Source organism: Anthonomus grandis, chromosome 10 (genome assembly GCF_022605725.1).
Source record: "Anthonomus grandis grandis chromosome 10, icAntGran1.3, whole genome shotgun sequence".
In the NCBI taxonomy this organism is placed as follows: domain Eukaryota; kingdom Metazoa; phylum Arthropoda; class Insecta; order Coleoptera; family Curculionidae; genus Anthonomus; species Anthonomus grandis.
Genome location: NC_065555.1, coordinates 22,061,215 through 22,082,869, shown reverse-complemented (window position 1 = coordinate 22,082,869; position 21,655 = coordinate 22,061,215). Strand labels below are relative to the sequence as shown.

Here is a 21,655-nt window from a genome sequence, read left to right as displayed (position 1 = left end):
GTACTCAAAAAGTGGTGGTTTATTTATTTAATGCAACTCATCCTGATCGGTCGCCTATTAGCCAAAGCATGGTAGACATAGTTGAAGCAAAGTTTCGTGAATTCGAGCATGTTCGGGATACTCAAAAAGTTGGTCGAGGTTCAATAACTGAAGATGAGCTTAACGGTCCAAGATAATCCCACAGACACAATCACAGGCACGGCTTTTAATATTAATTTATCGCGATCTACTGTGCATAAAGTTTTTATACGGATTTGGTAGAACCCGACATGCACCAGCGTGATCTTTTTTTTCAGCAAGATGGAGCTCTGCCACACTATGCTTTACCAGTTCAATTATGTAGATGAAGTTTTTTCCAGATCGTTCGATAGGTAGACGAGGGTACTTTGAATGGTCACCCAGATCGCCAGATTTAACTCCCCTCGTTTACTTTTTATGGGGATACTTAAAACGTAAAGTGTATGTCACTAAACCAGCGAGTTTAGAGGATTTAAAGGAACAAATACGCCAGGAAATCAGATATATTACTTCAGATATCATTGACATTGTTCAAAAAGAATTTTTGGTGAAGTCCCATCCATTTGGAACCACATGTGTAGACGAGTATTCAGTGGGACATCCAAAAGTCCTTGCAGTTCTTCCATAAGAAACTTAAGGTAACTGTCCGCATTCAACCTTGCAGGAAGCAGAACAGGGACCAATCAACAAGTCATAGATTAAAGCAGCCCAAACGTTAACAGAAAGTTCATGTTGCAAATTACAAGGACAGCTTTTAGATTTTCTGATTCCCACCTATGCAGGTTTCTCAGATTTGTAATACCACGCCTTGTAAATGTCGCTCCATCTGTCCACAGGACTGTTCTGCAGAAATGAAAATAAAGACGGGACTGTCTTAATATCCAGTTAGAATAAACTAGACGAGGATAGTGATCTTCCTCAAGCAAACTTTGTACTATACGATAATGATACGGACGTAAGCCTTCACGTTTTAAAATTCGCCAAACAGTCATTCGCGGTACTCCGACTTGTGTAGATTCGATGTACACTGATAGTTGGATCTCTTGCAACCGTATCTAATACTTGTTGCCCCTAGTCTGCTGGCAAGTTGACTCCCTAATCGAAATAATAATCACGCAGTCCGCTTTCCCGAAATTTTCTGTGTATTTCCAGAAATGTTCTGTAATGAGGAATGCGCCTATTTGGAAACCGATGTTCATATTCGATAACTGCTTGACGAGCACGGTCGTTACAGTAGCCATACACAAAATGCATATCTGCGAGAGAAGAAAATCGGTAGGGCATTTTGATAAAGATACCGTCACTCACTAAGAAACCAGGAATAGCTGTCTTGTTTATCATAAAATAATTGTGTTGGTATTTAATGAGAATTTATTAATATTTATTGTGATAAAAATTAAGTAGGTTTTATTTACTTTAGGAATTTATTTTTAGTATTACCCTCTAATAACATTCATGGGCGAGTAACTTTGAAACTAATAAAAATGGACCTATAAGTTTTGCGTTTTTTTTTTTTTAATTTAAAATAAATATACTTTATGCCCCTAAATTTGAACATAACGATACGGGACATCTTGTATAAATATATATATAATATATGTAAACATCACTCAGTATTTATTTGTATTTATTATATTTCCATAATTGGATAGAGAATTATGCAGATTCATCTTACGGATTTTATCATGAAACAGTACAAAATAATAACAGATAAACCCCAAAATTAAACAATATATTACATTAATTATAATAAATATGTATAAGCATAATTTTAACACTCTCATCTAGTAAAAATACTAATTTAAAAAATCATTCGAACAATTTATTTAACTCTTCTGGTGTTTTACTTAATATTTCAGTAGGATTTTCATATTTATTTTCTGGTTTTTGTACAGCATCATACATTTGTTGGTAAATAGCCAAAAGTAAACCGAAAGACCTCTTTTGGACAGTTTTTTTATGTTTTGATGAAAGTAAAAGATTTATTTGTGGCAATAGTATGGAATCCGGTTGCACAGCTAAGTTATCTAATTTTAAAAGAAAATTTCGAAGATTAGATGGTTCCATACCTAAAACAAAAAATCAAAACTAAATTATATTTTATTTTCCTAAAAATTGAACTTTACTATTTATTAAAACAATTTAAAATATCTCTTAGATGTTGCACAAAATATACTTACCAGGCACACCAGATAATGGTCCTTCAGAATGGTCTTGTAGAATAGTATAAATAGGACCTAAACTTAGGTTAGCCACCAGGGAACTTGCTTGTTCTGATGTTAGGGTATCTATCTGGGCATCTGATTGTGCCTAAAAAGAATGTTGAAATAATAAAATGTTTATGTTTTTTCTCTTAAAATGTTATAATACCAAGTCCTACTACTTTTTAAATCAAGATTAATGCAATATCATTAAATTTCTGTATATCATATACGTTAAATGCATATCATAAATGGATTCATACAAGGTATCTCAAAAGAAATTTTATATTTGGTTAGCTTAGTGTAAACACAAAGCATCCAAAGGAGGGAGAGGAGTAGGTCAATCGGTAGCCTGGCTCTTGGAAATTTAGTTGCTATGGAGCGTTTCGCGCGTTATGCGCGAATAAAACCAACAATTCTACGAGCAATGACTCTGGCGCGAAAAAATTTCTGCAATGCTCAAGGTTTACGTCACTTAAATGATGCACCAAGCATCTCTCTCATTCGGAATTGTGTTAACAAGTTTGAGAAGACCAGTTCAAAACTATAAATAATCAAAATCCGGATGACCAAGGTTATCAAGAACGTGGAACGGATTAATTAGCCTATTCGGGATGATCTCGACCTCTCTATTAGGAACTAAAGCTGATTCCTATAAAATTCAATTGGTTATTATATACAATAATTAAAACCCCAGGATACCATGTAGACGCTGGAATTCCTAATAATAATAATAATAATAATAATAATATATATTATTATTATTATAATATATATTATTATTATTATTATTATTATTATTATTATAATATATATAATCCAGGGCCCGACAACCTGGAAAGGGTCCCCTCAGAGCTTAATCCTTTTGATATCTTAGATATCTGGGATAAGTAAATGTTCCCCGTAAAACGGGAGTGTGATTGCCGCAAGGCAAAAAAAAAAAATAATAATAATAATACGTTTATTTCCAAAATTCAAAATACAAAATTTAAATACAAAATACTTATTGTACTTTACGTACAAGTACAAGGAAGAATAAATGATTAGTACCGAAGCTGCTCTATTTAGAAGCTTGTTGGTACTTTTTCTTTAGGGATATATAGTCCAATTCGGGTTTAAAGATCAATATCGGGTTTTTCTTATCAAGTCCGAGAAAATAATCCATTATTGGTTTTTCAATACATCACTCATAATTTATTTGTATCTGTCCATATTCAATTATTCTTATTGCCGGTTTTAAAACAACATTAAAAATAAGGACAACCACATCTTGCACAACACATACAATAAGAAAAGACAAAATTATTTAAATTCAAATACTCACAGTAGCACATAAGAATCAACAAAAGAACGTTTAATAAAAGTTATCGCTCTGTTATTACAAAAATAATAAGAACAAGCTTCAAGTTATTCACCAAACGATGAAATATAGCCGCATCTGTCTGTTCAATCCATTGCCCTACTGGCCTACATAAACTTTAAAGGCTGCTGTAGACATGTTTTCCTGTCTGGGTCTTGGTATAATAATATAAAGTTTCGGTGCTAAGTATTTGAAATGACGCTGACCAATACTTTTTTTGTTCCTACCAACATGCGCATTTTGATTAAGCCTATTTCTTATCTGGGGTAAGTGTACGATAAAGTTTCAAGAATAATTTTTTTCCTATATATATTCATACTTAAATTGAAACAGTAAAGTTTCCTCATGTCAGTTATTTTTGTTTCCTTATAAAATAAATTGGTTAAAATAGTCGATTTTTTTCAAATATAATTTTCAGTATCCATTTTTGAACGATAGTTAATTGCTTAAGTGGCAATCCCGGACTCAACCTCACCCGATCAATCCATAAGTCAAATGAGATTGAACCAACAAATAGTATATTATGGTAAGGTTCTTGATACTTGGTATTGTTTTAAATATTTAAAAGTTGAAACTAAACCTCTAATTTTATTGGTCAACTGCTTTAATTGTAAATCCCATTTAAGATGTCGGTCTACAATAATACCCAAATATTTTATGGACGGTGATGCAGGAATTGACAACGATTGACTAATTTCTAAAGCACCTATTTGAGAAAGATTTCTGGTGTAAGAAGTAAAACTAATAAATTTTGTTTTTTACCCATTTAATGTTAGTTTGCTCTTCTTAAACCAATCTGCAAATCATTGAAAATCATTTTCGGCTGTTTGTTTTAGGGCTTGCCAGGTCTCTCCTGTGTAGACAAAAACTGTGTCATCGGCGAAACTTATAATTCTTCCCACAGTTCTTATAGAAAAAAGACTATTTATATATATAATAAATAAAAGTGGTCTCATTACAGTGCCTTGGGGTACTCCACATTTGATATCTCTCATTTCGCTATAAGTGTTGTTAAATTTTACCACTTGTTTACCTACCTGTCAAATAACTTTCGATAATTTTATTGGCTACGCCCCGAATGCCGCAACTTCTTAATTTTTTTTTTAAAGTATTGAGTGGTTAACCATGTCAAATGCTTTTGTTAGGTCTACAAATATACCTAAGATTGGTTTATTTGCATCACATGCGTCATACAGCTGTTCCGTTAATTTAATAATGGCATCCTCGGTTGACGTCTTCTCCCGAAACCCACACTGGTTTGGGAATAAAATCTTATACTGTTTTTTAAAAGTTACCAAAAAACCAAGCAATTAAGCGCTTACCAACGTTTACCAAAATCATATAAATGAACCTCATTTCCATATTGGGCATGTCAACGCGCAGCAAACTGTCGTTATTGCAATGCAACCAATCCCAAATGTAAGCATCAGAAATCCTTAATTCGCCAAAAGTCACCGCCCGGGATACGATATCATCACGAGGAATAATCGGTCTATACTTTTCTGCAGATAAAAAGCGATATCCTCTAAAAACCTTTTAAACAACTGTATTATAGTTTGCCACCAACTCGTTGCTTGGCTTGGAAACTTTCTTCAGAACCGATCCATCCAGGTTGTCGTTGATAGCTACACCTCGCAGAGGTTTCAAATTAACACTGGTGTCCCTCAGAAATGCATCTTGTCTCCTACTCTCTTTCTGTTATATATCAACGACCTTTTCGACAAGGCTTCTAATCCAATTTACAGCTTGCTGATAACAGTACAGTAGTGTCTTCATTCAAGTGACCCACGAAGATACTGGACTTCAGCCGATACCCAGTACCATAGGTAGTCGCTACAGGTAATAAATATTAATGCTGACCTTAACATCATTTTGGAGTAGGGTGGGTGCAATCTAATTGAGTTTAACGCATGCTGCTGTATTTGTAAAGAAGGCTACACCTGCCACTCCAAGCCTTATTATGTCTGAGCTTACTTTGCCTTTGAATAGCTAAAGCAGCTTCTCCAAAAGTTAGGGCTCTCGTTCCAACGAAAACGCTGTATACACCGCAACAGCTTTTAACGCTTGATTCTATCCAGAAAAGGCCATATGTCTTATAGGAGATCAGAGATAACTGGAAGCTTGGACAGTTTGGCGCAGGAAGGTGGTGGACCTGACTCTGTTTTATCGATACCATCATGGTAAATGCTCTTTCGAAGTGGCGCATATCATTCCACCTAGAGTTATACACGCAAGACCTACTCAACAGGCAGATGCACTCGATATGCGACTCATGAATATCGAGTGCATCTGCAAACGCCTAGAACGTCACTATATCGGTACTCCTTTTATGGAGAAGTGCAAGTGTATGGAATCAACTGCCAAAGTATGTCTTCTTCCAATATTAGAACTTGCATAACTTTAACAAAAACATAGAAACCATCTAAATCACTGGAATATCAAGTAACTGGCGTTGTGTTACTCGCTTTTTAGTGACTGGGTGTTTGTTATTTATGTTGTTCTTGTAATTTTTTTTTATTTTAAATACTACTATGACTAATCAAGACTACGTAAAAGCACAATCAGATAACTTACTAAAAGTTCTCATGATGATTCCAGAAACTTTTACTGAGAATGATGTGTTTTCAGGAGCGAAAATTAGAGGAATAATAAGAAGGCAGTCAGGTAGACTCTAGTAACTGGGAATTTAGGTAGACTAATTTAGTACATAATAATCACTAAGTTTGAATAATAAATCAAGTCATTATTTTTATATTACTTAAAATCATTTATTTTCTTTAAAAAAGTTGAGGAAACATCGATAAAAAGACTGTAGTAGTGTATACCTATCGCATTTTGGTTGTACTTGCAGGATATGTCTTTTATTTTTAAAGAAAAATCTTAACCGTTTTCGCGAATCCCTGCTACTTCTTTGTGAAACTAATGCTGCAAACAGAACTAAGCTAACATATTTTCTCTCTGACATACAAGGTGAAAATGCAAAATTTTACTTTTTACCGTGCTATCATTGTCGCATCCAGTATATGATAGAAGATAAAAACTGCTTTGAAAAAGTTCTTTTGCGTAAAATTGATTGACGTTCTTAAAAACAAAATTAGACTTTTTCTTTTTATTATTTAATTATCTTCTAATAGTTATTACCATAACTTTAAAATGATGTATAAGACTAAGCATTCGTTTTAAATAAATACCCAAAAAACCTGATATTTAACTGAAATTTAATAATTATGGCCATAAAAATAAAAAAAGTTAATAGTTTGGAACAAAAGTAAAGTATTTTAATAATTAAAAAACTGTTTTTGCTAAGTGTGTATATTTTTATTAACTTACTTAACAGATGCAACTCTCTTACTATTCAAAAAACGCGGCAATCATTTTGAGCAATTTAATATCTTTTTATACTAAATTAAAAAAATATACACATTTAATTCAAATCAAAAAACGCTTTATTATAAAAAAAATACATTAAATAAAGACAAGCAAATTAAAATCATATCAGCGAGAGATAAAGAGATAAAGGGGCAGGTCTGTAATATCTTAAAAAGGGAAAACAAATATACAACTCATTAGAATGGTATAGTCCGCATCACAGAGCATTATTAAGGAATTCAGCAACATCATAATAAACTTTCCCCAAAAGCAATATTTTTATTCGAAGACCTAATGCCTAAAGGAAGATGATTAAAGGCTTTCTTACAAAGTAAATAAAATACTTTTTCATCAAAGTGCTCCTAGGAATCTGTAATCGAATATTACTCACTTGCCTTGCAAGATGTGGTCGAGTGAATTGGAATGCTTCCTATAGATTAGGCACTTTCAAGCAAATACAAGCATGGTAGAGTTAGGATGTTTTGTGAGATTAAAATTGCTTTCAAGACTGCCTAAAAGACATTTTAAACATGAACCTTGGAACCAGTTTCTGTAAGGTAAATAGGTAAATAAGTTCCCTGATGTGTGCTCAAATTTTAAATTATCATCAATTGTGAGACCCAGGAATTTAGCACTTACAGCGGGTAGTATTTGATTATACTAGTTTAAAAAAATATTAGCTAGATAACATTTGAAGTTTAACATATTATTTTGGCATGTTAAAGGACAGTTTATTACTATTACATCAAGCTCTTATCGAAAGTAAGTCAGTATTAATCATTTGTTTGAGTACCACAACACTACCTCCATGCAAACGATAGTAAAAAGCCTAATACCGCCTCCGATCTGAATAGAGGCGAGATCGTTAATATAGATCAAAAACAGAGGGGGAGGGCAAGGATGGAGTCCCGAGGTACTCCACAACTGTTCTGCAATGACACGAAGGTTTTTCCTCCATAGGCTGCCTCCTACTGACTGCCTACGATCGCAAAAGTAAGACTTGAAGCAATTATAAGCTTCAAGATTTACAATTCACATAAAATTACTGCTGAAATAAAGTTTGCATTTGTGCTTATATAAATATCTTCTAGAACAGAGAAAATATCATCAAAAGTTGCTATTCCACTTTGAAAGCCAAATTGAGAACTGGAAAGGATTTAATTTGCACTGATGAATGTAAGAACTCTCTTCTTAACAAGCCGCTCTATTAGCTTACCTAGGGAAGGAAAAAGAGAAATTGGGCGAAAACCTCTTCATAAAGAGGCACAACCGAGGCATGCTTAAGAATGCTGGGAAATTCACCTTTCTTAAAAGAGACGTTTATGGCACACATGAGTAGCTGAAGCTCAGCATCGCTAAGGTGAAGAACGATCCTGATCGAGATGTCATCATAGTCAGAAGAATTTTTATTTTTGAACAGTTTAAGGGTTTCTTTAATTTCAGGAATATCTACTGGCGCCAAGAAAACTGAATTAGGGACCCTCTTACCTATTAGATTCGAAGGTATTTGGTAGAAGTTTGAGCTGAGATAGCACTTCCGCGATAGAGCAATAAAACACATTTAATCATTTGTAGACAAGTTGAAAGAAGAAATTTTTAGTAAAAAAGTTTTAAATTTAATAAAATGCTTTAGTTTCCTTCTAAACTTTTTTTTGTTTCAATGGCCAGCTTTTAAGTTTGAGTTAGTAATTTGTTTAATTAAGGATTGACCTATTTGATTACAATTAATTATCCTGGAAAATGTAGAAGTAATATGCACGGACTAAATAATTAAGGGCAACTAAAAAGTCTAATCTTGTCTTATGTTATTATTTACTTACTTGGAGCCTTTCTAGCTGCTCTTCCATAAATTCGAACATACTAAGGCATGTAGACATCGAGTACATGCAATTTAAGAGATAAACTGCCATGTCAGTTGGAGGCAGACGGGAAGCCTGTTCATTTACTGCCCTTAATAAAGGTTCTAAGATCGTACCTGCTATTTTTACCATATCTATTTCCCTTCCTAAAATATTAGTATTATTATAATAACTAATTCTAATTTAATCGAAAATTCAAATATTATAAATATGCACAAATTTCGGTAAAAACAAAATATTTCTGCAGTGATTCACAGAGTCATCCATAAAAGTACAAAAACAACATTTTCAGACAAACAAAAGATACGTGTCAAAAAAAATTCTACACGGATATACAGCGTATTTCCTAATGATATATTATAATTTGAAGGAGGTAAGGAGACATTCCTGGACCGAGTGTGTGTCTAAGATAGTATAGACACACTTTTTAGATGTTTATTTACTTTTTTTCAGCAACTAGTGGCTTAGCTATAACTAATTATGCCACTAATCTATACAGGGTGTTCCAAAATCAACGTCACAAGCTGTAACTTTTTTATTTTTAAATATAAAAATTTTTAAGAAAATGTTTTTTTAATAATTATAGGACCACTACCCAAAATTACTTAAAAAAACTACCTCCAACAAATTCGTTCCATAAAAACCACTCCTTCTTTTTTTTAGCACCACCATTATTTCTTCTAAAAAAATTATGTGTTAATATCAACGAAAGGCACAGAATATCTTTTATTGATTTTCTTATTAGTTTACTCATGCGTTTGTTAAAAACTTTAGCAAATCTTCAAGTTATTAGTATTTTATTTAAGTAATTCAAACAAGTTAAAAAGAACAAGAGTATTTGCCAATAACGCTCCAAACACTATTGACACTAGTTAAAAATTATCAGCGGCATAGCGTATTTTTGAATCTGTAAACAAATAATTTAACTTGGTCATCAGTATAAAAATATATATTTAGGTATAAAGCATTTTTAAATGTATTATCTATAAAAAAAATTATGGCCAAATACATGCATTCTTTAAATTGGCAATATCCGTTTTCGTATTCGTGTTCTAATATTCAGATTTGTGGCCTTTTTGTATAGGTCCTACACATTTTAGTTCCATAGTTTCCGCTTATTAACTTTGCTATTGTCTTGCACAATGCCAAAACTTTTTACTCCAACTGAATATGTCGATATGCTTCTTATTTACGGAGAGTATAGAAAAAATGGTCGCGAAATAGAAATGGTTTATCGAGAACGTTTTCTTAAAAAGCCTGTCGAACAATTACTCATGGGAGCAGTACATTACTGCAACTTGCACAAGAGAAATCTTTCGGCGATATGAAGCTTGCGTGGAAGCTGATAATAATAGATTTCAATTTTGTAAAACAGATTAATACGATGTTAAAATAATTAATAAAAAATAAATTGAATTCAAAAAGAAACTTGCTATTTTCATTTTTGCAACAGAAACAATTTAATTTTAAAATTTTTAAATTTAAAAATTCCTTATGTTGTATGTTAACACATGTTTTTTTATGAAATTGAATTAATAATTTTATAAGTATTCCAAACAGAAGAAATAATGGTGGTGCTATTTGAAAAAAAAGTTGACGTGGTTTTTAGGGGATGAATTTGTCGGGGGTGGTTTTTTTATGTAATTTTGGGTAGTGGTTCTATAACTATTAAAAATACATTTTCTTAAAAAAAATTATATTTAAAAATAAAAAAGTTACAGCTTAATAATGTGACAAAATTCAAAAACGTGTTCTTTGGATGAAATTAAGCAAAAAAGTTTTTATAAACATAGGTGATAACTTTAATATCCCTGTAGATATTTTTGTAACAATTGGTAGGCAGTTTCTATGTATCCATAGCCTTTCAAATTTTAATATTCAATTTAAATTTTAATAGTGCATGCGGGCTTTCAGCTGAATACGTTTGTAAAAAAATAGTACGCCATTGGTTTTTCTTATATTAAAAAATATTTTTAAATCTTTATTTCATTTGCCTTCTTTTGCTAGATGCATGGTTTTTGCATAAAAAAATAAAAACCATGGATACATCGCTGAGATTTGAGTAGGTTAATCAAGAATTATTTCCTTTATGCTAATAATTATTACTTTTATTGCATTTTTAATATGAAATTTGCAATTTAGGAACAAAAAATGTTTTTCTGTTAACTTTACCACCATATAATAAATCACTCCCAAAGTCAAAAACACGTTTAAGACCCATGTTTATAGAAACTTTTTTGCTTAATTTTGTCAAAAAAAACATGTTCGTGAATTTCTTTAAAATATTTAGACATCCTGTATATTAAACTGTTGCTACTAATTAATAAATTGGGTGACACAGGAAAAAAGGAACACTTTATAACCTTTTTTTACTTTTCAACATAAACAAATAAAATTTTGTATATCAATAGAATGGTTATAAGTTATAGTTATAAGCATCTTTTGACATATTCACTTGTTTTCCATCTTTTTTCATATTTAAAAGAAACGTTTGGTATATTATTAGGTATTTCGATAGAAAATAATATTTCGAGAACAATGATACCGCATTTAATAAATAAATAAATAATGTCTTTATTATACCAAAATGTACAAAGGCGAAGTCTAGCCTAGGGCTAATCAACTTAACCTCTAATTACATGAAATATACAGATCGTGTTATCGTGAGCTACGTATTACCCAAAATAATGGCAACACTGCTTGGTTGCGGCTTGCAGGCGGCGGAATTTTTCGTTTTTATTTTTTGAACCGGGAGCAAAGATAATACTACTACGAATTATACAATATCAAAGATAATACTACTACCCGTAGTAGTATTATCTGTGGGGTCGTAGTTTTCTCGCACAGGTTTGAGAAGTGAACTAACAACTAATGTATGCTTGAAGGACCATATTTATTTAACAAAGGCACAACACATGATAGGATCGACAAAAGGGTGCGCAGCCGATAATGGATTCTTAAACTCCCTGAGTTTTATTAGACTTAAAAGATGAGATGACGCTAACGCTACCGAGACAGGGACGAGACTCTCATAACGCCTACACGGCCGGCCGTCACAAACATTTTCGACGTTGTCACGTAGAGCACACATTAATATGGACTTATTAAATATAAATGGTTAATAATATAAAAAAAATAAATATCGTTTAGTTCCTAACATAGTCCCCCTCTTGAAAGGCTATGACTTTCAACAAAATCAATACAATTAAACTACTTATTGGTTAAGGTAGTACTAAACACTTCTAAACATCTAGGTAAGTATCCTACCCAACCCCATGGACACGAAAAAGAAATTAAATCTAAAATTCATACTTATAGATAGATTTAACCTAAATTATAATATTAGTTTTAATTTTAAACAGATTAATATCTTAATATTAAATTCACATTCACAGAATGTCCTTTTAGTCTTTAGTTTCATCTTCTGGACTAGGCATTGGAATTACTCGACAAATGCCTCTTTTAAATGTTCCATTTCGGGTTCTGACGCTGATCACTCTGACAGTACCATCTTGGCCGGGGTGGACTTGGACAACTCGACCCATAGGCCAAACCATAGGTGGTACGTTGTCCTCTTTCAGCAGCACCAAATCGCCAATCTTAATTTGCCTCTGCCCCTCGCTCTGGTACCATTTATTTCTTTGCTGTAGGTGATTCAGGTACTCCTTTGTCCACCTACTCCAAAAGTGCTGTCCCATTTGTTGAACAAGGAGATATCGCTTACTGTAGTTCGTCTTCGCCTCCAGCAAGTTTCTTTCAGGCACGGCCGTTAATGCTTCTCCAATTAATAAATGTGCTGGAGTGAGGGCTTGTAGGTCAGAGGGATCGGAAGACATAGGAATGAGAGGTCTTGAATTTAAAACCGCTTCAATTTGACATATAAGGGTATAAAACTCTTCATAATTGAGATTAACGCCGTTCAAAATTCTTTTTAAGTGATGCTTGCATGATTTAATAGCTGCTTCGTGCAAGCCGCCAAAATGGGGTGTACGAGGAGGTTGAAAATGCCAATTAATTTTTGACTGAATTAAATAATTTTGAAACTGTGATGATTCGATGAGACCTCGTATATTTAACATTTCGTTGTTGCAGCCCACAAAGTTGGTAGCATTATCGGAGTATATATCAGTACAGAATCCCCGACGAGAGATAAATCTTTTGAGCATCGCAAGAAAACCGTCACTGGAGAGATTTGTAACTAGCTCGATATGACACGCCTTTGAGGCTAAGCAAACGAAAACGCAAACGTATCCCTTTATCACTTTATTTGACCGGGTTTTGCTATCCTTTAACTCGAAAGGCCCGCCATAATCGACCGCAACATGTAAAAAAGGTCGCGCAATCGTTACGCGAGCTCCCGGTAAAACGCCCATCTTGGGAGATATTTCGCTATGGGGGTTAACCTTAAAGCAAATTACACATTTTCTAACGAAGTTTCTAACTACTTGCTTGCCCTTTAAAGGCCAGAATTTTTGCCTAACGTGTGATAGTGTTCCTTGAATACCCGCGTGAAGAGATCGTTTGTGTTCGAAGTCTATGATTAAGTTAGTCAAGTCATGTTTGGATGGTAATAGTATTTGATGTCTTTCATCATAACTCAATTCGTTTGAATTTTGGCATCTACCCCCAACCCTTATAATGTTGTCTGCATCCAAAAAGGGAGCTAGACACTTAAGTTTACTTTTATGAGAAACAGTACCATGTTTCTGTAGATGTTGCAGGTCAAGTTGAAATGACTGTTTCTGAGCTAACTTAATTAAGCACTTAAAACTATTGTCAACTGCAGAAATTGATAAACGTCCAGTTTGTCTCTGTAAAGGATATTTTATATTATTGAAAAACCTCATTAAAAATGCAGTGACACGAATCAATTTATAAAGATCTGAATATCGCGAAAATGTGTCAAAGTCTACTACGTCGACCTTAAGACAGGTCTTTACCTCTGAAACGTCTGTTACATGGGAAAAATTTGAGATATGGGAGTTAATTGGCCAGTATTGAGGATCACGTAAAAAATCAGGTCCATGCAACCAAAGATCTGATACAATTAAATCCCTTAGACTAGAGCCTCTAGAAATTATATCCGCAGGATTTAATTGAGACGGAATATGATTCCAGCACTTTATTTTAGTAAGCTGCTGTATTTCGGCAACCCTATTAGAAATAAAGGTTTTCCAGGACCTTGGTTCTCTAGATAGCCAACATAAGACGATTGTGGAGTCTGTCCACAAAAAGATTCCATTAATATTGATTTTAAGTGCTTCCAAACACTTTACAAGCAATCGAGACAGTAGCAAAGCTCCCAGTAATTCGAGCCTTGCCAAACTGATGGATTTCAATGGGCTTACGCGTGATTTTGCGCACAATAAATGTGAAGCTGTGGTACCATCAAAATCTATAGAGCGCAAATAGATGCAGCACGCATAAACACGCTCGCTGGCATCCGAAAAGCCATGCAGTTCTAATACCTTAGGATTTTTGACAAGAACGTGTCGATTTATATGCATCATACCCACTTGAGACAATTCGTCACTAAAGTCTGACCACTCGTCAAGAAGGTGGGGAGGAATTTCCTCATCCCAATCAAGTTTTAGGACCCATAACTTTTGTATGATTAATTTGGCTCTTATAGTAAGAGGACCCAACATACCCAAGGGGTCAAAAATCTTAGCCACAAAGCTTAGAATGCTTCTTTTCGTAACTGATGCAGAATTATTGGAAAAAGATTGTGAGTTATATTCAAATACGTCCTGAGAAGGGATCCATGAAATTCCTAAGGTTTTTACACTTGAACCATTGGTGATTGTGTATTTTGAGTAACCCTGGTCATCTGAGTTTATTTCCTTAAGGACTTCAGAACTATTTGACTGAAATTTGCGGAGATCAAAACCATATCTGGACAAAATTTCACAAAGATTCTTTCTTAGAGTTATCATGGATTGAACATCATTAACGCCCGTGATACAATCATCCACGTAGAAATCGGAGCCTATTATTTCACTCTCCAAAGGAAATTCATCTTTCGTATCGATTGATATTTGTTTAAGACACCGCGTGGACAAATAAGACGCCGATGCAGTCCCGTAAGTGACTGTATTAAGTTGATAATGTTTCACTTTTTGATCTGGCGATTCACGCCAAACAATTCGTTGCAAATTTCTTTCATTTTTATCAATTAATATTTGCCTATACATTTTCGCGAGATCACCAATTAGGCAAATGTTATGTTTTCTAAACCTAACAAGCAGTGAAAATAAATCATACTGTATAGTCGGACCTATTTTTAGGACATTATTTAATGACAGATTATTAGGTGAGGATTTACAAGCCGCGTCAAACACTACGCGGAGTTTTGTTGTAGTGCTTTCTGGTTTTTCTACGCTGTGATGCGGTATATAGTAAATTGGTGTCTCCGATTTAAAGTCTCTAGAAATTTCTGACATGTGATTTAATTGTAAATATTCCTTCATAAAACCTTTATATGCCACGTCAAGAATTTTGTTTTTAGACAATCGTCTTTCGATCGCGTAAAGTCTGTTTATCGCGGTTTCTTCCGTATTTCCTAAATCCAAATAATTTTCCTTTAAGGGAAACTTTACGATAAATCTACCACTCTCATCGCGAGTTGTGGTTTCGCAAAAATGATTTTCGCATTCTATCTCTTGATTGGTCATTTTAGAACGAGGATTAGGTGCTACCTTTTCTACCGACCAAAATTTTTCTAAATCAAAAGTCTCTTTTTCTTTAGGATTTTGGATAAAATAGCAATGTGACAACATAGCATCAGCTTTAAATGTCTGTCCTTTAGAAGGAACTTGACCTGCCACTATCCACCCAAATAAAGTTTTTTGTAGGATAGGTAGACCCTTTCCTAGTCTAATTTGACCAACAGAGAGTAATTCGTAAAAGACTTCAACTCCCAATAGCATATCAATATTAGAAGGTATATTAAACTCGGGATCTGCTAAAGTTAACTCGGAAGGAATCTTAAGATTTGAAGTATCAAAATAAATTTGTGGAGACATATTAGTAATGGTAGGTAAGACATAAAATACTAGTTTAGTATTATACTTAGTGTGTCTTGAAAATATTTGTAAATCGGTTTTTTCAGTTATATTCGATTGTATTTGATTAATACCTATTATAGGCATATCAACCGGTTTAGTGTCAATATTTAGTTTTTTAATTAAAGACTTTGTTACAAAATTTGATTGAGAAGCGCTGTCTAACAACAATCGACAAGGTACAAACTCCCCAATATTATTTTTTACATTAACAACAGCAGTGGATAAAAGATTAAACGAACCCATGGAATTTTGACACGAATTTGCCATCACGTGATTTACAATGTTTGCACAAGTTTCCTGTTCCGAAGAATAAAACGATTCGCCACCAGAAATATCTTTAGATATTAAAACTTGAGAAGAACTGGGCTCTTCATTTGGTACAGCGCAAGCGTTATTTTCATTTTTATAACCGCGTGATTGATGCAACAGTGTGGAATGTTTTTGTTGGCAAATTCTACAACCGATCCTCTACATTCAGATGTTTTATGACCGTATCGTAAGCAGTTTGTACAAAGCCTTAATTTTTTAACTTGTATATAGCGATCATTAATGGGTAAACTTTTAAATTTGTCACAAAGGAAAATTGAATGAGAACTTTTACAAAATTGACACTTTGGTATGTAATTATTTGTATTTGTAACAAATGACTTTGAAGCCTTATTAGTGCTAGGCCAAACAGGCACATTTGAAAGAGTTTTTGTGTCTAGAGCTTCTAAAAGCTGACATCTTTGTTCCATACAGTCGATAAAATTATTAATCGTAGGAGAATTTATGTTTTTGGAAAAAACTTCCCATTCTCTTTTAGAGTTTTGATCTAGTTTTGAGCTTAAAATGTGAATTAAAAGCGTATTCCAATCCACGACATTTTCTCCTAAGTTATCTAAAGAGCGATAGTTTTTTAGAAAATTATTTAAAAATGTTCTTAATTGTCGATGCGATTCTTTATTTATCGACGGATAATCTACAATTTCTTTAATATGTGCATTAATTAACACCTTTTTATTTTCATACCTACGTGTAATTAAATCCCAAGCAACCTGATAATTCGCATCTGTGGGCAATAAAGAAGCAATAACATTCTTTGCCTCACCCTGTAAAGCGCTCTCTAAATGATAAAACTTCTGAACATCAGCAATTGTTCTGTTATTATGCACGATCGCGGTAAATAAATCTCTAAAACGCTGCCAATCCCCGTACGATCCGCTAAATTTCGGAATCGCGAGCTGTGGTAGATTTAATAATACGCTTGGCAACGCCGCCGCCGTCATCGTTGGTATTGCGGAAGAATAAACAGTTTCCGTTACAGCGTTCACGTTCTCCCCTTCTACCCCTTGCCACAGTACGGGCGGATGGTCAACAGAGAGCCGCGTAAGCGGAACTGCTGACGCGGACGGGCGCGGTGGAACCAGCTGGGACTCGCTTGATTCGTTAGGAATTTGAATTGAATGACGGGAAGTGTCCGTCGGATTTATGTTTGTATGAAAGGCAACAGGGCTAACACGTTCAAATGTAAGCAATATTTTCTTTGCTCTTTCAAGAGCATCGTAATATCGTGATTCGAAATTATCTCGTTCATCTAGTTGCGCAGCTTCATTATAGTCGATTGGAAAATCACTAAGAAGTAAATCTTCAAACTCACTTTGTATTTTAATAAATCTTTCCAGTATCGATTGAAAATTATTCATTCGCGAATCTAAGTAAATTTTAGTACGATTTTTCTGGTAAAATTCGTCTAAACATGTCTCGAATCTGGTCATTTCACTTTTAAGTACCGATCTTTCTTTTTTAAGACGTTGAATGTCAAATTCGGGAGCGTTTCCTGCGGTAGACATTTTGTTGTTTTTTAAATAAAAACGGATTAAAAATGCTCAAAAGATTCACAAGCGTGGGACTAATAAATAAATAAAAGATCAAGCAAAAAAAGGGGTATAAATAAATAAACACACAAGGGTCTTTATTATAGAACAATTAAGTAATAAAATACCCACCTTTACTCTCCTTGCTTGTTGTAGTATTTTTAGTACAAATACGCCGATGATGCTCCAACCCTGACTGCTAGATTTTTTTTAATTTTTTTTTTTTTTAAATGTGAGCTTTTTATGAAACGCTACTTCCTATTTATAATAAAATTTGGCAAAAATATGTATATGAATATATATGCGCTTTGGCTATACCTGTGACCTTTACTCACACTGAGTTTAGCCTATGAATTGTTTTTGTTTATTAATTTACTGTATTTATACACATACGTCATTTATATTTATACAACAAAGCCCCATCGACTCACTGTATATTTATGTTTAATAAAACAAAGGTTTTATGTACCTAATAAATCATGCAAGTTTGCTTTTTGTTGCATAAGACAACGATTACTTATTATTAACCCTTATATGGCTTTGAAATAGCTTTAATTAAAAACAGAAGGATTTAATATGATTGTTGATTGATGGGGTTTGAGAATTTAAGGAATAGAAGGACTGACCTTAAGCTTTAGCTGCACATCAATATCAAAATGGAACCACGTCACCATACCATGTCTTGAAGCCTGAATTTGATTTCTGCTGGCTGCTGGTTTCTATGCGGGTCGAAGCAACACCTACTCAAAGACATTTGTAGAGGTGTTATTGGTCGAAGGCCAATGTGGGGTCGTAGTTTTCTCGCACAGGTTTGAGAAGTAAACTAACAACTAATGTATGCTTGAAGGACCATATTTATTTAACAAAGGCACAACACATGATAGGATCGACAAAAGGGTGCGCAGCCGATAATGGATTCTTAAACTCCCTGAGTTTTATTAGACTTAAAAGATGAGATGACGCTAACGCTACCGAGACAGGGACGAGACTCTCATAACGCCTACACGGCCGGCCGTCACAAACATTTTCGACGTTGTCACGTAGAGCACACATTAATATGGACTTATTAAATATAAATGGTTAATAATATAAAAAAAATAAATATCGTTTAGTTCCTAACATTATCTTTGCCGGGAGTCAGCAGACCTCACTCTGCTGTATTACTGCACGTTGCATTAATAATTTTTGAGCGTTATTTTCGTGTTTTTTTCACTATGGCTGTTTATACCCCTTCCGAAAGAGTTCAATTAATTAAATGGTTTTATGGAGGCAATTCGGCAGTACAATGTAGAGATTTTTTTCAGTGACATTTAAGAATAGACCGATTCCTTGTGCAAAAACGGTTTTAAATGTGGTTACAAATTTTGAGACATCTTTTTGTCTTCAAGGTTGTAAAAAATTCCACACAAAACGTCAAGAACCCCTGTTGAAGTGGTCCAGGATATAGAACGGCGGGAAGAAATGGTTTGAAGGGGTTAGAATCATAAGGGTCTAAGTGACAGTTTAAAAAAATATTAGTTAGACCCATGTTTGCATAGTTAAATGTAGTGTTTATTTGGTGGCAAAGAGATCCAAGTGATTCTCAAACATTTGGCGCCATCTATTATCCAACCAAAAAATGTACTAAATTTTATTATGTTAATTCTTAGAGTCAAAGGGATCTAAGCGCACTTGGATCTGTTTGCCTCTAAATTTTATTATAAAGTTTTGTAACATATATTCAATGTTATTGACACGTGTATACCGGCTATTACAGTGAAACTTCTCTAACTCGAATCTTCAAGGCACAGACTAAAAAATTTGACTTATGGAAAAATCGACTTACAGAAAAAAACGCCTAATTAAGGGGTTATTGTTTATTAGTACCAAAAAAAGTATTTTCTTCGTATAAAACTAAAATTTTGTATGTTGTATGTGTTACATAATATGTATGCATATCAATATGTTTATAAATTTTTTTTAAAGAAGTCAGTTTTTTTTTGTGTGAAATTGGTCCATTTTTCCTTATCTATAAAATCTTCTAATAAATTTAAAGAATTGTGTATTTCATATGGAATATTTTCTCTGGATAAAATAAAACATCTTATCTTTTCAATAGCAGAAATCGTCTCGTCAATTGTAGGTGTCGGAACAGTCTCACCTTCGCTTTGGCCATCATCTTCATTTTCTTCAGGGTCTGAAACAATACAAAACAATTCTTACAATCTAAAAAGGCATAATCTAGACTAGCCTACCTTTTTTATTTGGAACAAGATTTTCTATTACGCTTTCTAGGATCTCTTCATCAGTTGGAAAACCTGTTGTTTGTACATTATCATCAATCGTCACATAGTCTTCAAATGAAACATCACTCATGTTTATAGCCCTTCTGTATAAGGTCCACAGGGTTTTTAATTCAGATAATGGAACAAGGTCATCCTCGTCCCAGTTATCAGCATCTTGTTGAACTTTATCTTTAACAAATCCTGCTTTTCTAAAGCAATTAGCAATGGTTTGTTCTTTTACGTCCAGAGTCCACGTTTTATTAAGATCTTGAATTGCGTCAAATGATTGTAGGTAGAAGATTGTAGATCTTCGTCACAGTTGTAGGAGTTGTCACTTCCATATGGGCTAAAACTTTCATAACAATCCGCTTCCTATAATGTTGCTTCAAATTTTTTATAATTACTTGATCCATGGGTTGTAAGATTGACGTAAGGTTAGGCGGAAAATATTCAAGTTTAATATTTTTTAACTTAGATTCAACAGACTTGGGATGTGCAGGACAATTATCAACGAATAGTAAAACTTTTCTTCTTTGGGCTGCAAATTTCTTATCAAGCTTTAATAGCCATTTTTCATAAATCTCACTTGTCATCCATGCTTTTTTATTAAACTCATAGTCTACTGCAAATGATTTAATGCCCTTAAAACAACGTGGATTCTTTGACTTACCAATGATTAGCAACCTAAGCTTTTCAGTCCCACTCATATTACTTCCAACCATAACTGTAATTCGTTCCTTGCTGTTTTTGCCACCATGGCATTTTTGTCCTTTAAATGCTAGTGTTTTGTTGGGTAAACATTTAAAGAAAACTCCTGTTTCATCAGCCTTAAAAATATCATCCTTATCATATTGACCGATCAGAGTGGGCAATACATTCTTTTGCCATTCTTCACAAGACGCCAAATCTGCAGAAGCACTTTCACCACATAAAGACATTTGAACGATGTTATGCCTAGTTTTAAACTTATCTAACCATCCTATGCTAGCTGCAAAATCGTTCCGCTCTAAAGCAGTTGCAAACTCCTTAGCTTTTTCTCTTATAAGAGTTCCAGATAGAGGGAAATTTTTATTTGTGCCGTAGTAACCCACTTAAGCATTGCTTCATCAATATCTTCATTCACACAAGGTGTAAGCCTTCTCCTCTTACAGTTTGAAGCGTAATCATCTTTTTTTTTTCTAAAAGTCTATCCTTGTTTTTTAGGATCGTTGACAGAGTATTGGGTGGTATCCCAAACTGTTCGGCAATATCCTTTTTCTTTTCACCTTTTTCCACTTCAGCAATTAATTTCAATTTCTCACATAATGGTAAGCACTTTAAATTTCTCTTAGCCATAATTATTTTTAATAAAAACAAATTGTCTTAATTCGCATACGCACCAAAAAACTGTAACCACAAAACCGCCACGTCACGATGAGAGCCTTTTTTCGTTTGAACTAATAAAAAGAAAAATGATGCAATAGTAAATCCATGTAACAAACAGATTTTTTCCTAGAGAAATGTCTGTACTTCCCCGCAAAATTCGAGTTAGCCATCGGCAATGCGTTAAACGTTGTCTTGTCTTGTCTTGTTGACTTGATGGCTCTGCTGCAAGGCAATTGCCAGCCCGATTTGTGTGAGATCCTACTTTATCTGGCTCTGGACCATGTAGGAGTCTCAGG

General features: G+C 33.8%; 1 protein-coding gene across 1 annotated transcript in view; it reads right to left on the bottom strand.

Moving 5' to 3' along the window:
* Positions 1-1,734: 1,734 nt before the first annotated feature.
* Positions 1,735-21,655, bottom strand: part of LOC126740950 (conserved oligomeric Golgi complex subunit 6) — a 67,881-nt gene continuing 47,960 nt past the window's right edge. The window contains exons 7-9 of the mRNA XM_050447149.1: positions 8,769-8,953; positions 2,199-2,328; positions 1,735-2,087 (exon numbers count right to left, since the gene is read on the bottom strand). Of these exons, the coding sequence (XP_050303106.1) occupies positions 1,828-2,087; positions 2,199-2,328; positions 8,769-8,953 (575 nt within the window). The 3' untranslated portion in view covers positions 1,735-1,827. The remainder of the gene's footprint in view (positions 2,088-2,198; positions 2,329-8,768; positions 8,954-21,655) is intronic.